The sequence below is a fragment of the Cygnus olor genome, chromosome 2 (assembly GCF_009769625.2).
Source record: "Cygnus olor isolate bCygOlo1 chromosome 2, bCygOlo1.pri.v2, whole genome shotgun sequence".
NCBI classification, from domain to species: domain Eukaryota; kingdom Metazoa; phylum Chordata; class Aves; order Anseriformes; family Anatidae; genus Cygnus; species Cygnus olor.
In genome coordinates this window covers 63,948,105-63,963,089 of record NC_049170.1, presented here as the reverse complement: position 1 = coordinate 63,963,089, position 14,985 = coordinate 63,948,105, and the positions used below count along the sequence as shown (strand labels likewise).

Here is a 14,985-nt window from a genome sequence, read left to right as displayed (position 1 = left end):
TACTGGAATCCTCTTCACAGAATTCACAAGTGCATTATGGCCTGGTGCATCTCAGGCCAGACCTATACTACCCAGTACATGAGAAGAAAGAGGAAGAACTTTCAGTCAGACTCAGAAATTCATCTTAGTTCCTTATTCTCTAGGCCTACCAGCTTAACCACACATCAGCTTTTACTTTTTTACCCATTCTCATAATTTTCAGTCCTGTGAATAAGCTTGTTGTCCAGGCAATCCATTTCCCTAATTTTTCACATAAGGAAAAAAGACAGACTATAAGAGCATATCTCAATAGTGTCAGATGACTTGAAGGTTTGGTGTTTGTGCACCAAGTTGATGCATTGCATAACGTCATGTTAAAAACAAAACAGCTTGGTTGGTCTGTTATGTAGGACAAGTCAGCTTTCAGAACAAGTGGTCTACAGTCCAGTAAGCATCAGTTTGTAACCTTTATATCTGACATTCTCTTCAGAGATAATGATTCATAGAGTTTGCTCTCATGCACAGTATATAGCAAATGCTGCACTTCCAGAATACAATTTTGATGACAAGTAATTCTTAGTCGTTTGTTTAGGCAATTCGGTTGCAAGAATTACTGAAACAAACTAAACTGTTTTGTAACCATTAAGGATATTTTTCTATAAATGCAGATGAATTCTCTCATACAAGAAGAACTGTACCATGTCAGGAGGTTAAATGGGAATACCAGACAATCTACGTTCTTTGTAATATATATTTGAAGATACTAAAAACACATTTCATATTTCATAGCATAGTTAAAAGAAAACAAGAAATGCTACATATGAATTCATAAGAAGTTCTGGAACAAGTATTAAATAAGAAATGTCCACTGACTTTTGCTCTCAAATTTTAGTGAAGCAAGAAGTATGACCCTGTTAGAAACCAGCTACAATCAAGTTTTACAACATCATTACAAAAAAAAAAAGCACTCATTGCAGTCTTGCAGATTCTTTAAACAATCACTTGACAAAGAAGCTTACTAAGGTCCAGAGACTATCGTGGAACAACAAAGAAAGATTCTTCTCAGAAAGAGTGGTCAAGCATTGGAACAGGTTGCCCAGGGAGGTGGTGGAGTCACCGTCCCTGGGGTGTTCAAGGAAAGGTTGGACATGGTGCTTAGGGACATGGTTTAGTGGGTGACACTGGTAGTAGGGTGACTGTTGGACCAGGTGATCTTGGAAGTCTTTTCCAACCCTAATGACTTTATGATTCCCAGACACTATTCTAGAACAAAAGAAAAAATACCCACTTTAATGACTTAAATATAGCAAGATAATTTATAAATATCAGTCATCTATTAAGTATTTTGGGGTGTTAACAGGACAAAAAAATATTTAGTCACTATTTCAGAACACCTCAGAAGTCAGAATTTACATAATGATATTTAGTACTAGACTTGCATCCATGGATAAATTCCAAGGCAGTAAGAAAGGCCTGAAACAAAAGTTTTACTTCCTTCCCAACAAGTTAGAAAAAGACATTTCTGTGGTTCTTTAAGACTGGGCTGGGAAAGTCACTCTAAGTCTTCTGAGCATCACAAGCCAGAAGAGGATGACACTAAAAAGAGACCAGGGAAAAAAAATATTGAAAACTTAACCAAAAACAGACTGATTAAGTGTACTGGGTAGGTTTTCCATTGCACCCAGAGTTCTGAGGAGCACCAACACATAGGACAAGAAAAAAAGCAAACAAAGAGAATAAAATAAATCTATGTAGGGAAATTGGGGAAACACAGAGAAGGTGTGTAACTTTCAGTTGCTACTGTTACCTGGTTTTTGAACTGTACCACAAACAAAGTCTGCTTTTAGAGGTAGACGCATCTCTGAAATAGAAATGGATCCCCTGGATGGGGTAAACTCAGAAGATGTGGAAGCAGCTTTATTTCTTTTAAGAAGAGGTCCCTCACTCTTCAGTTTATTTAATTCTTCCAATAAAGCAGTTCTCTTCTCAGCTGTATAGAGAAATTAATGAATTGTAGTTGTAAAAGGGTAAGTAGTACTCAACATAAACAAGCATTGTTTTTTTTTTTTTAAATACAGGTATGCAAAATGCAACAGAAATGTTAATCGCCTTTCAAAAAAGTAGGAATATTTGAGACAAGAAAGATACCAGAAGTATTTCCTGCCTACTGGAAAAATTGAGACAATAGATGTTATCACCTCTTTTTCCACATGAAGAGCTATAGATAGGCAAGTACAAGGTAACATCATAAATGGAGTTTTCAGACTATAGTTCTGAGTGTTCACACTCTAAAGAATCTGACTTGCATCTAAAAACCTACTTGCAAGGAGAAGTAGTCTCTCTGCTTCCGCTTCCTCTTGCGACCCTTTTCCATGTTCTTCATCAAAACAGCAATTCAGAGCTTGGCTGGCTTGATAAATCACTGTCTGCTGCATGTTAATCTCATTATTCAGCTCCTATAGTAAAACAGTGGTTGAAATAATTAGAAAGAAACAGCTTTACAGTTATGTCAAAAAAACGAAGCTGAATACCTTGAGACTAACATTTTGGCTATGCTTCAGAAAAGTTACAAAAGCAAACCACAAAAAAACCTTGCAGCTTACAGTTTTACTTCTGAAAACAAATATTCCAGCTCAACTTTTTTTTCTACCCCAGAGGTAATTTAAATATGGTGGTGAGTATGTATGTTATATATCCAGGATAGTCTTCCATTTGACCACTGGCAGCAGCAGCTAAACAGAAAATCAGCAGCATACATGATGAGGCACCAGTGAAGATCAGAATATTGCCTACTGAAAGCACGTGGCTGTGAATCCCGCCTAAATCAGAGACGACAAAATATAATTCCCCATCCTCTTTTCAAAACAATATCTTGTTTTCTTCAGACAAGTACTTTATAGCGTGATCCTATTAAAAGATGCATTAGCTCATCAAGTCATGTTGTATGATTCCATACTATTAAGCCTTTATGCACGACAACCTGATTTAACATACTACTTGAAACAGCAAATGTTCTGGTCATTTGCAGGTTGAGTTAGGTTAAGAAATATTACATCAGCAGAAAGATTTTTAAAACATTAGATACCTGCATCTTCTTTTTGATATTGATTTGATCAGATGGTCCATTCTTTTTTGTTTCCAGTTTGGAAGCAACATCTTCTTTGCGAACAATGACTTGCTTTATTGAAGGACGATCTACTTCTTTAAGTCTTTGAGATCTATACGCATCAACACTTTTAAAAGAGGGAACAGCATTAAATGCATTTTGCATACTTGCCAAGAATTTTTATACATACACACTTTTATTTATGCACCTACATACATATATCAGTCAATATTTTCCACTGTGACTAAACAATTTTAAAATAAAAGTACTCAACTCACTTTAAATTTAAGCAACAGGTCACAGAGGTGACCTTTGGTAAAGGCTGAGAACTTTAAAAACCTTCTTTTGTAGTTTAAGCAGCATCTTCCATTAGAAGAGTTAAAAAATGCTATGCGGCATCTTAGCTCACGTACTTACAGAATCTTTTTGATTTTATTACCTATACAGGAGGTTGCGATCTTCTGACGTAGAGCTAATACTGTCTCCAGATTCTGCTCTGGAGACTTTAATCCTTTGGAGCTTATCAGACTTCAGACTTACATCACTGACACTGCTATCCCCACCAATTGACTTACAAGGAGAAACAAAGGCCTAGGGAGATGAAAAAGTTGCATTACAAATATCTGTTCATGTTAATCATGATGTATTTCCTCTTACCTTTATACATTTTATGATTACATATATGCAGGAAGTTTAGAGGAAGCTGAATACTATTTAAGCAGATAGTTTACAAATATTTCCTAGGATAGGGGGAGCACTTTTTTTTTTTTTTTAAAGATGCTAACAGATCAACTTCCAGCACTTTTCACCCTTAGTTCTCAAACTAGTACAGTTAAATAATTAAGATCTTCACTAGTAACTGCTTCGTTGAATGCATGCATACAAGTCCAGTGTGAGTAATAGACCTATATATTAAAGCTTGATTTAGCAAAAGCTAAATCACTTGTTTAGCGCAGCATATTAGATGCTATTTTACTTCCAGAGAAAAAAAAAACTTCAGAAGTTTTACCTTATTATGCTTTCATTAGCAAAGTGTCATTTGACTTTAGTATTTGCCCAGGTATCACAATACACTAAAACATAACTGTTTACAAGCAAGCATCACATCTCTTTAAAGACATAAGCCCTTCCCCACCTCCCAAGAGCTCTCACCTCTGGACCAACAGATTCCACTAGAGGAGTTAACAGAGACATTGATGAAATATTTAGTGACTCTTCCTGCTCATCCTCATCACTTTCACCTTCTAGGCTCATGCTCATTTCTTTCTTCAGCTTTTCTATGTCTGGACCATCCTCTTGAAGAATTTCAAAGATTTCACTTATCACTTTTGAGCTATTCATCTCATCATCCACGCTCATTTCAACTTCACATACATCATCTGAAAGGGGATGTTTAAAAAAATATTAGTAGCATCAAGACAAAATATTTCTGTTTATATAGTAAGACTAAAGAGTTGACAGACAAACCAAACATTTTCACTTTTCAAGCAAGGTCAATTAAAAAGCACTATACTCATGCAAGTAGAATCCTAAATTTTACTTCCATCCTCATTTTTACATAACATTAGCCCTTAAGCTGCATAATTCCCCAATGGTGATACAGAGAAGCAAAACAGAGATGCACTTGTTAGACAAGTTTCAACATTTCAACTCAAGCAAATCTGAAACTGCAGTCTCCCATAGTACACTAGTTATTGCTGTCCTTTCCCAGATGTTTAGCATCAGTTTTGATATTTCTTGAAGACTAACATCAGGACAAGAATTATGACAGATTTACATAAAACAAGTCAGGAAACTGATTACAGAGCATATACACATGAGTGTCAGCAAACGTAGAGAATTCATTATTCAGACCTGAAAGATATTAACACTGGTGGACAAGTGAGAACAGACAGCTAAGCACATTAATATATATCTAATCAATACAAACCATTCGGTTTCTCAGCAAATTGTTCAAGTTGAGAGACAGACACCGCTTTTACAGGGCTCTTCGGATGAGTAATCTTCAGAGGACTGGAATTATCAGTCTCTTCACATTTAGGAGCATCTGAGAAGTTCATCAAAAAAGTCAGTGACGATTGTCTAGCCTTTTGTTTTATTTATTTAAAGTATTGAGTTTTGGAAGATTGTTAATGTAGCTGACAAAAAAACACTGCTAAATCAAGTTACATTGCTGTCAAAAAGAGTATCAGAATACACATCCTCCACAACCAGTGCAGCTAGACTTCTGTATCATCAGAAAATTGATAGTATGAGAAAAAATGCTGAAGCCATGGCAGAGGGCAACCACTCCAGCAAAACGGAATTACAACAAAAAACACCGCACCCAAGCCCAACCTAAAAGCAGCATATTATTATGCATTTATAGACATGCGTTTGAGAGCCTGTTTGCCCATAAAGTGTATGAGCAGCATTTAAAGAAGTTCACTGTTTTCAGAGAACTCAAGGCTCGTCCACTCACTGAACATCAGATAGGATGTCACAAGCATCTCAATTCTTTTTACATCTCCTACTAGGATAATTAATGTCATAACAGGATACTGACAAGGGAAGAGTTTGTGTAAGTTCGGATACTCAGGTACAGTGTAAATAAAGTCTGTAACTGGCCATTCTCACTCACTGTCTAAACTCAGCATACATGAAGATGTGAAACATCAGTAAACCTACTGAGAAACAAAGGCAGTCTGCCTTGCCAACCCTTCAAGCAGTACAGGGGTACAGAATGCTATTGTATGAGAACATTTTTATGAGAAGATTTAGGCAAATCAGCAACCAAATAAGGTCATACTGAGGTCCAGTTCCACACATCAGTACTACTATCCTTTTTATCCATGTATGAATGCTAAGGGCAATGCTTCAGTCCGGTATTAACCACAGACAGACAGTGACAGTTCTCACCTGAAGATTCTACACTGGGAGACTTGGGTGGCCTGTCATCTGCTGGTATGTCTTCCGCTGATCCAGAGGCAGTGGCGTCGGAACGAGAACGTTTTGGACTAGCTTGAGATGGGCTATCCTGCCAAAAACAAGAATATAGTATGTTCAGGTGCCAGCGTTCAAAGCGACTAACAAATACTACCTGAGACAAACACGCTGCAGTACCTGCTAGAAAAAAAAACAGAGGTTACCTATCCAATATCAAGAAAGACCCTATTTAAGAAAGTCAGATGAAGTAGTAAATACTAAATTGAGTGGCTGTGTGAAGAGCTTCTAGGATGGTCTTTTTTGGGGTGGGGGAGACATAGTATTTATATATTAAAAATAAGCCCACATTGCTTACATAAGATTATAAGTAGTAGCACACTAACCATCAAAAATAACTCATTCAGCGCAAGTCAGTATCAAGTGTCTCTAACTGATTCTATTAGAGGAAAAAATCTAATGTTTCATTTATAATCATACAATGTAGTTGAGAAGCAGTCTCACGTAGCCTGGGTATTTATAAAGCTTAGATTTTTCATCTTTTATCTACATTTGTGCCTCTACCTCCATGTTCAGAACACGTAAAAGCAATTCGCACATCTTTTGATGCATGCAGCTAGCACATTACCATTTTAGCTTCTGGAAGTTTACTCTTCAAACTATCACTTCTCTCTGTGCCCCACAGATTGCCCCTGTCAAACCGGCCACGAATACATGCAAGTTCTCGTTCACGTTCCTAAGCAAATAAAAGGGGATAGGTGAAAAGTTGACGGCTTTAAGACATCAAGACAGTTCAAATTCCTCAGGCAGGTGGAATCTTCCTCAAGCTTATGTACAAGCTGTGAATGTAGCAAGCCATACCTGCTTAAGCTGAAGCGCTAAACTGGCAGTAGAGGAATTTTCATTTTGTTTGAGAAGCCTTTCCTGGATTGTCCGTGTATTTGGAGTGACAATGGGTGTTCTGTACCCTGGTGTATTCGTAGCAGGACTGCGTGCACTATGCTCTTGACAGCGTTCTCCAAAGCGTTCCAGGAACAGCTTAATTCCTGATCCCCCTACAAAAACAATTATCTTGCTTTAAAGGAAACTCAAACAGAAATCACAACACAGTTCTACATCCCACTGAAGGTTCTCAATGGGACAATTAAGATGTCTCCTTTAGAGCTCTTAGTGTTACATTTTATACAAACTAAACTTGAAGTGCCAGTCACTACTATAACAGAACACTGAAGTTATTAAAGCAGCAAATCAGAGCAAATAGATGTCCTTCTCTTTCTAAGTTCCACATCCAATACATCAGTCTATTACTCCAATTGGTCTGCTTTTTCCAGCATTTCCTCTAAACCAACCTCATTTGCATAGTTCATCTGAACGAGCATCCTACAACATAAGGGGGATACATTGTTTGAAATCCACCTCACTTTATCGAGCTTATCTTTCATTGTCAGCATATCTAGAGACACGCACTTGCTCTACTGGCCCTCATTTCAAGGAGTTCAGGCTGCCAGTCTACATTTCTAACCCAGCAAGCAGTTGAACGTAACACTGGGGAAGATCACTTGTTCTAACACCAGTGCTATCACTGAAAGGAAAGATACTATGCAAAATTAGAGTATCTATATGGCCTTCAAGACTGGAAGTATTTACTTTTGATTTCTTCTAACGTACCCATGCTCTTTCTTTTACTTCTTATCTACGGGATACTTGTTATAACCAACAATTGCAAATAAGTTTTTAAATAGTCTGAAGTAATGTTAGTGGCATACATTTTTATATAAAGAAGAGTTGGATTGGTTTTACTTTCAAGAGTTACTAAAAATACATCCAAAAAAATACCCTTGCAAAATATGGAAGCTGTACAACTTCCATTTATCACAGACTTCAGTCCTTTACTGGAGTTATATCAGATAACGTACATTTCCTGCTCTGTTACTGTAAGTTTTTAACTAGCATGTAGTTTTTCAACACAGGTGGTTTGAACAAGTATTCACTGCAGCTGAAAAAAACAGCTTACCTGGTGTTGTGGGTTTATCCTTAGGTTCGAGTTGCACATGTGTTCCTTTGACTGGCTCTTCTTTGGACTGAACTGGTTGAGACAAAGTTGATTTTACTGGTTGTGTAAGTTTTTCAATTTTCTGAGGACTGCAGGGATTCTCTTTTAGCGGTTGTCGTACTTTAGATTCCTTAGAAGTGGGCACAGTGATGCTCGAGGATTGTGTTATAAAATTATTTGAATCCTTAACCAGAAAAATAAAAGGAGTAACATTAAAGCGTGACTGTACAATCATTCTCTGAAGATAAAAATGAAAGAAAACATTCTGCACAGCATGCTATAAAACGCATTCCATCACAAATAGAAAGAACTGACAAACAATGTTGTACAATGTTTAAAGCATCTTGATCCAGTGTTTCAAATTGTTTCAATATTTGGTTCCAGGTTCTTTTTGCCAGCTACATCAGGTAGTTTCTCATGTTTCCCTAAACAAGATAACGCATGGCAGATTATTGCCATTTCATAAAAGGAACAATAAGCATTTGGCACTATTAATTTCAGCAGGCTGACTGAATTTTCATACAGCATTAATATTTAGAGTTTCAAACAGTTAACTATATGAAGTTATAGTGAAAACCCAAAAGGTTATTTGTTACTTTAAGAAACCCCTTCTAATAATCAAAAGGGCAGCAATTGATTACTTTGGTACCAACATTTACAAGGCTCATACACTCAGCTTTCAGTCCCAAAAAAATAAGTCTAAACTGTTTCAGGTCTGCTGTTAAGAAAAGAACATGTGGGATTGCAATACAGGAAAAGCCGTAAATCAGCTAAGACTGTTCATGCTAAACGTTTAAGTTTGTTAGCAACATTCAGATTAAACAGGTAGGAGTTAGCACTTGTCCCCCAGTACCCAAATCAATTGTTAATCAGCAATTAATCAGACACTCACCGCTATCTTTGAGTTTGCTGGTTTATTAATAGAAGCCTCAACAAGCCTTTGAGAACAGGATGCAGCTTCCTGCTTTACACTACTACTATTGATTCTAGCAGATGCTCCACTTGTAGTGGACAATTTGGATAAACAAGTAGTGCCAGGCTGTTCTTGTGCATTGTTTTGCTTTGCAGATGGATGACTTAGGTCATCTTCCCAGGAGCCAATTGTAGCAGCAAGGTTAGCTAAACGGCCCCTTCTCCCAATAGGAGTATTGCTCCCCAGAGCATTAGCTGTCTGCTTCGGTGGAGAAACAGGCAGGTCTTTTGACTGGAGGGGGGACAGAGGAGCACATTCAGAGGGATCTGGAAAAGAAAACACACATTTTCCTAATAATATTGAGATTATTTGCATTTTGCTCTATGTTGAGTTTATCAATAGTTAGATGCTCTGAAAGCACTGAGACTAATCAAGTTAAAGCTCATTGCAAAGCCAACACTTTCAACCAAGCAGTTTACTACAAGAATTCTGTATGAAAACATCAACATTCTCTCACACACAAAAAATTGTCTACTACCACACATTGTCATTTATACAAACACTGAAAGACACCAGTACTATTTAGCAAGTGAAACATACCCTCACTATCCCAGCAGCGTCGCTGTTCTGCCAGTTTCTGCATACGTGTTTTGACTGAAAGGGCTGCAGGAGTTTCTGACTTGATGGTTGTTTTTCCTTCCTCAAGAGGCTGAGCCAATGAAGCTCTGTTAGATGCAGCTATGTGTGACTCTGAAGTCACCTCAGGAGAACGATGGCTTGTAGAACTTGAAGGAACAGGCTGCACATTCTCTATACTGGAAGCTTGAGTCTCTGTATTGCTTGAGCAGAGCCTCTTTGATGGTGACGGTTTTGTACTAGGTTTTGCTGTATAGGTGATAGTATTCAAGCAAATTAGTATTCAAATAATCAAAACATTCTCAGAGACTGTACAAAACTGCAATGCAAACAAAGTTAAGATCAATAATCTAACAGACCTTTCAAAATCTGGCATGATCTTTGGCTTTATATGATTATTTTTAAATAGCTTACTAATTATTTAGAGCAGCAGCTTTCAGGTTAAGCTAAACATTAGCCATATTCCCTCAGGTAACTGCATCCATTGCTGTTTACTTTTCAATAACCACTGAAGGGTTTTCACTTGCCATCAAAACAAAATAAAATGAGACTAGCATCAAGAGACATCCTACAAAAAGCTTAATAAAGATTACCTGCTTCACCAGGAAAAGACGCCTGGTTACCAGTTTCTAGCAGGGGCTCTCTGACCCTCTTGGTCTGCACTGTAGGTCTCACTCCCATGTTGGGCCGCTCAGCCATTTTCTTCTGCAGGTTCTCTCGCCTTGCCCGGGTTCGTTCAAGCAGTTTCTGAGAGTCAGTAAATCATGTTACTATACACTCCAGTGTTTTTACTGGTAACAGTTCAAACTAAAAATATTTGAATTTTTACTGTCATAAGCATATACCAAGATCCACAATACCAGAAATGTAGAATAATTACATTAAGACAGATATGGCTCTCAACTGCTGATAACTGATCCACTGTACTGCAATGCTACAGAAACATTTAAAGTTTGATTTCCTGGTTAGTTATCCCTACCTCCTCCCGAAGACAGAGCAAAACAAACATGTTTTCTACACTGTCATCTATATGGTTTTTCCGACTTCTCCCGTTACTCACTGCAATAAGCCCTGATCTCCACACTTCTATGTCACCATTGCAACACACACAGCTTCTCCCATTCTCAGAAAGTTAGATAAGAGTTAGCTCACACTGCAGTAAATTCCAAGCTACCTTCTTTCTATCTGGCTGACCAGTTCATGTTTGTAGGTTACCTGAAAGGTTTTGGCCTACCAAACAGATACCAGGCTCCAACACTTTCTTCATTGATTTGGGTCTTACCAGCTAGCCGCACAATTTCATAAAAACTGCTGAAAGTTTGAGCCATCTACTGTTAAATTAAAAACAGATGCAGCTACCCAATAGATTTCAAGTTCCAGTTATCAATGAGTGTCTCCCATTAGCTTGGTTTTCAAAGAAAATCAAGCTAGAGAGACAAGCAATGGCAAAAAACGGAGAAAAGAGGCTTCGACAGACCCTGAAGTAATCAGAAACATTAGATAGTAATTTCATTTTTTCACTGAACCACCACATGACAGCGTTGAATTGTCAAGTCTGAATAGTTGTCTTCTTCAACATGTTGCTGAAGATATGCTCAAGCATTTCTTGAACACTGACCTGATTGGCATTAACCCTCTAACAACAACAACAACAAAAAAAAACAACATTAAAGTGGTTCTGAATTGTCCATAAGAAAAATAACAGATTGTTAAAATACAGGAAAAAAGTGGCTATTGCACCGTCTAAATCAAAGGTGAACTTCTTTTTAAGAAGCAGTTAATGTCATAGCTGTCTGTCTAAATGTACAGGAGATTTATCACGATCCATTTTATGCAGGAAAACTTGCAATGAGGTGTCAATTAAACTTTAAGAAGTTCTTTCATTCCCTACCTTTTGGAACTTGGCATAGTATAATCATATTCCATATGAGATAGCTGTTTCTGTGAATGTTCTTCTACACTACCAGAGAGTAATTCCTTATAGCATCCAAGTTTGAAATAGTTTTTTTTTTTTTTTTTTTTTTTTTTTTACTGCATTCATAAATCAAGGTAACTGTTTGATCACATTTAAATAATGCTTAGTTACTACTTTGATCTAGGTTTGAAGGCACTTTGAGACAAGAAACTGTGTGGTCAAACCAATAGCCTTTAAAGGGAAGCATATAAACTGCACTTGTTTGGTGGCACATAAATTATTGTACGAACTGTGCCAGCCATTATCTGTCCTGTCACATAGCAATTAAATACACATTTTGCATTTTTAACTGTGTAAGGCTGAAGTCTTACACAATGTTTCATTGTAGGGCTACACAGGACAAATAGAACATCAATCGCAACAGTTTTCTGAGAAAGCCTCTTCCCTAGCTTCCAAAGAAGGTGGGGGAAAATTTCAAATAAAAACAGAAACACAAAGTGCCAGGAGTGCCTTCACTACAAGTTGCATGCAGTTGTGTCCACAGCCAGTTTTCTTACTCCAACCCCCAAAAGGCAGAGCTACAAAGCATTCAAATGATACACACAAATAAAGCACAGGCTGTACAAATTAACAGTGCTTCTTGCACAAATTTGAGTACATCTTCCAAAACAATGTTTCTACATTTCTATTCAAATGCAGTTGCATTCCTTTCCTTTGGTAGTTGAGTAAAATGGAGTTTCAGTTGCTACAAGGCGGATGTCATTTCAAAGGAATGCACGCCTCTGTTGTTGATCTCGAAATCCCATTGGCTTTTTCCACCTCAAATTTTCCATGCAACTGCCATAATTCAAACTCTGCTATTACACACAATGAGTAAGCCAGTTACCAGAACTTAAGACTTACTTTTCAAGTTCATCATAAAGGTATTTACTACCAGTACATTCTCTGTGTGTTCTGATGACAGACAACATTTCAGAGTAGGACATGCCTATTTCTTTATATCTAGGAATTTGAAAGCTATTACGCTATACTTAGAGGATTCACGGTTTGCATTGCAAAGACACCTTCTAAAAATCAGAAAACATCTTCCCACTTTAAATGATGACAATCTTGCCTTTGAAGAAAAAAAAATATGTCTTAAGGTACATCTAAGAACTGTATTTAGCAGTCTTAGAGAAGACAGGCCCCCATGTGACTACAAGAGTGTGCTGCCACTACCCTGGCTTTGCTAGCAAAATGCAGCAAAGGGAGCAAGTTTATCCACGGCACTGAAGGAACAGCTACACTCGGACTTCACATATGCAAACTTTTCCTCAGGCAACTGCATCACTTTTTTTCTCTTTGGTCATCCCGCACGCTAGGAGTCATTCTACCAAACGAAGACCTTTGTGCAAGAAAGTGAATTATACAATCAACTACCAACTGAAAGTCACAAATGGTGTATTTATTGTGATTCTAAAAAAGCATCCACCATCTCCCTCAGTGTTCCATATGAACAGTTTGGCTGACACCCAGCAGGTTATTAGATTTTGCTTGTAAGATTAATCAAAAGAAACATTACTTTAGAACTGTCTGGTTTGAAAGTATTGCACTGTATCTTGCAGAAAGATTTAAGCTTAAAGTGATTGAGACTAACAAGTTCATTTGTTTTTTTAACTGCAAGGTCAAGTGACTGAAAACTGAATTAACAGCATGCATATTTTGGCCAGTTAAGGGCTGAATTACACTGCTTTACATAAGCACCACTTACAATGCCTCACCAGCTCACTGCAAACAAAAGAATAAAGTTATGTGCATACAAAAATTATCTGAAAGTAGTTAAGCTAAGAAAGGTCATATAAAAAAAAAAGGACAGATTTGTAGTAGGACATATTTTATAGTAGGTGGCAATAAAGTTTCCTTTGCAGAAAACCTTTTTGAGGAACGTTAGCAAACTTGGATTCAGATATGTTAATATTGGTCAGATTTTTATATAACAGGGGAATGTCCTCCACAGCATAGACGTTCTTGACAAGGCAAAATCTTAGGCATTCGGCAATACTAGCAAACATCTGAATGAAGTTTACACTAAGGAGCGGCCTCTGTGTTGGTCCTAGCTTTTCAAAGCCAGTTATCTACACAAAGGGCGTGCCAAGGTTGGAATATTTCCCAGCATGCAAAACCATTTCAAATCTGATTCAGTATTCTGGACTTGCCACTTTATTTAAGACTAGCCTCATCATGTTACTCACTTCCTATTAAGGAAGCAGTTTGTAGATGTTTATGTTTGGCAAACCTTACAAGGAGGGCATAAACCCAACTTGGCATGGCAGATCAATACCTTACTTTGAGTTTCTTTAAGTCAATTCTGTACAGTCCTCCTTTATGGGCGCTTGATTTACTATAGGTGTGCCAATTTGATGTGTAGATGGTTTTCAAGGGGAGGAAAGACTATTTCACCAATGTAGTTGACTTTTTTTTAATAATTCAGTTTTTGAAATTAATTTAGGTTTTGGTTAAACAGTCTGTGGACTCAAGGCCAATCGCTTTCCCTATGGCATTTCTTACAGCGCAGCATCCTCCCAAAGCCCCCAACCCTCACACAGACTCAAGGCAGCCAACCCCAGTCACCTCATAACACAAGCACACACCCCAAACGCACTATAACAGCTGATTTTTTTTTCCTTTTTTAAAAAAGAGGAAGCGCGCCTGCAAATTGAAGTTCCCCATCTCAAGAGGCAACAGAGCCAGACAGGACGGGTTTCTAACGAGAACGCCGGCTGTCTTGGGAAGGCCGGGAGAAAGGCAGCCGCCGAAGGGCCAGGCGATGCCGGCAGCCATCTCCGGGGCCTGGAGGCGCCGCTCCCCCCCCACCGCCGCCCCCTGGGCGCACCTCAGTGAAGGGGTCCATCGCCGCCACCTCAGGGTGCCTCAGGCCGCCCCAACCGCTCCGCCGTTTGAATTTCAGCGCCCGCCCCTCCTGCGCATGCGCCCGCCCGCTCCTCCTCTAGTGGGCGGGGAGTGACGGGAGCGCTGTCCAATCAGCACGCTGCCCGCCCTACTCTCCTGCCCCTCCTCTGCGTGAGGTGGCTTGGTCCGGTCGCCATGTTAGCTCTCTCCACCCTCCCTGGTAGCTTTTCTATCGCCTCATCCTGTCTCAGACCAGAATAAAGAAAACCTGTATTTCTGTGAAATAAAAAACAGGGGGTGGCCCCCTTGCTGGCGAGTAGAGCGGTGGTGACCGATGAGCCCCCACAGCTTGCTGGCGGTGCTCAGTAGCAGTGCCCTGGTGCCTTCCTGCCCCGAGGTTTTTGTTTTTACAGGCGGTGTTGGCAAAAACACATGGCACTACATATGTGAACTGGGGAGACTTATAACCCAGTGCAGTTGGAAAAGTTGTAGCCCCTTCTCACAGCTCTGACGTTTGTCCTTGTGTTGCACCCCATCACCAAACCCAACCTAGCGGCTCCTTGGTCTGCTGG

At 38.8% G+C, this 14,985-nt stretch overlaps 1 protein-coding gene across 2 annotated transcripts in view; it reads right to left on the bottom strand.

Annotated features, from left to right (window-relative positions):
• The window catches only part of ANLN (anillin actin binding protein), a 28,163-nt gene extending 13,644 nt beyond the window's left edge, over positions 1-14,519 (bottom strand). For both annotated transcript variants that reach the window (XM_040545672.1, XM_040545673.1), the window contains exons 1-14: positions 14,397-14,519; positions 10,203-10,356; positions 9,574-9,858; positions 8,953-9,299; positions 8,022-8,244; positions 6,869-7,062; positions 6,636-6,743; positions 5,984-6,101; positions 5,016-5,132; positions 4,238-4,464; positions 3,525-3,676; positions 3,065-3,212; positions 2,300-2,435; positions 1,787-1,969 (exon numbers count right to left, since the gene is read on the bottom strand). In XM_040545672.1, the coding sequence (XP_040401606.1) occupies positions 1,787-1,969; positions 2,300-2,435; positions 3,065-3,212; positions 3,525-3,676; positions 4,238-4,464; positions 5,016-5,132; positions 5,984-6,101; positions 6,636-6,743; positions 6,869-7,062; positions 8,022-8,244; positions 8,953-9,299; positions 9,574-9,858; positions 10,203-10,356; positions 14,397-14,414 (2,410 nt within the window). In that variant the 5' untranslated portion in view covers positions 14,415-14,519. The remainder of the gene's footprint in view (positions 1-1,786; positions 1,970-2,299; positions 2,436-3,064; positions 3,213-3,524; positions 3,677-4,237; positions 4,465-5,015; positions 5,133-5,983; positions 6,102-6,635; positions 6,744-6,868; positions 7,063-8,021; positions 8,245-8,952; positions 9,300-9,573; positions 9,859-10,202; positions 10,357-14,396) is intronic.
• Positions 14,520-14,985: the final 466 nt, after the last annotated feature.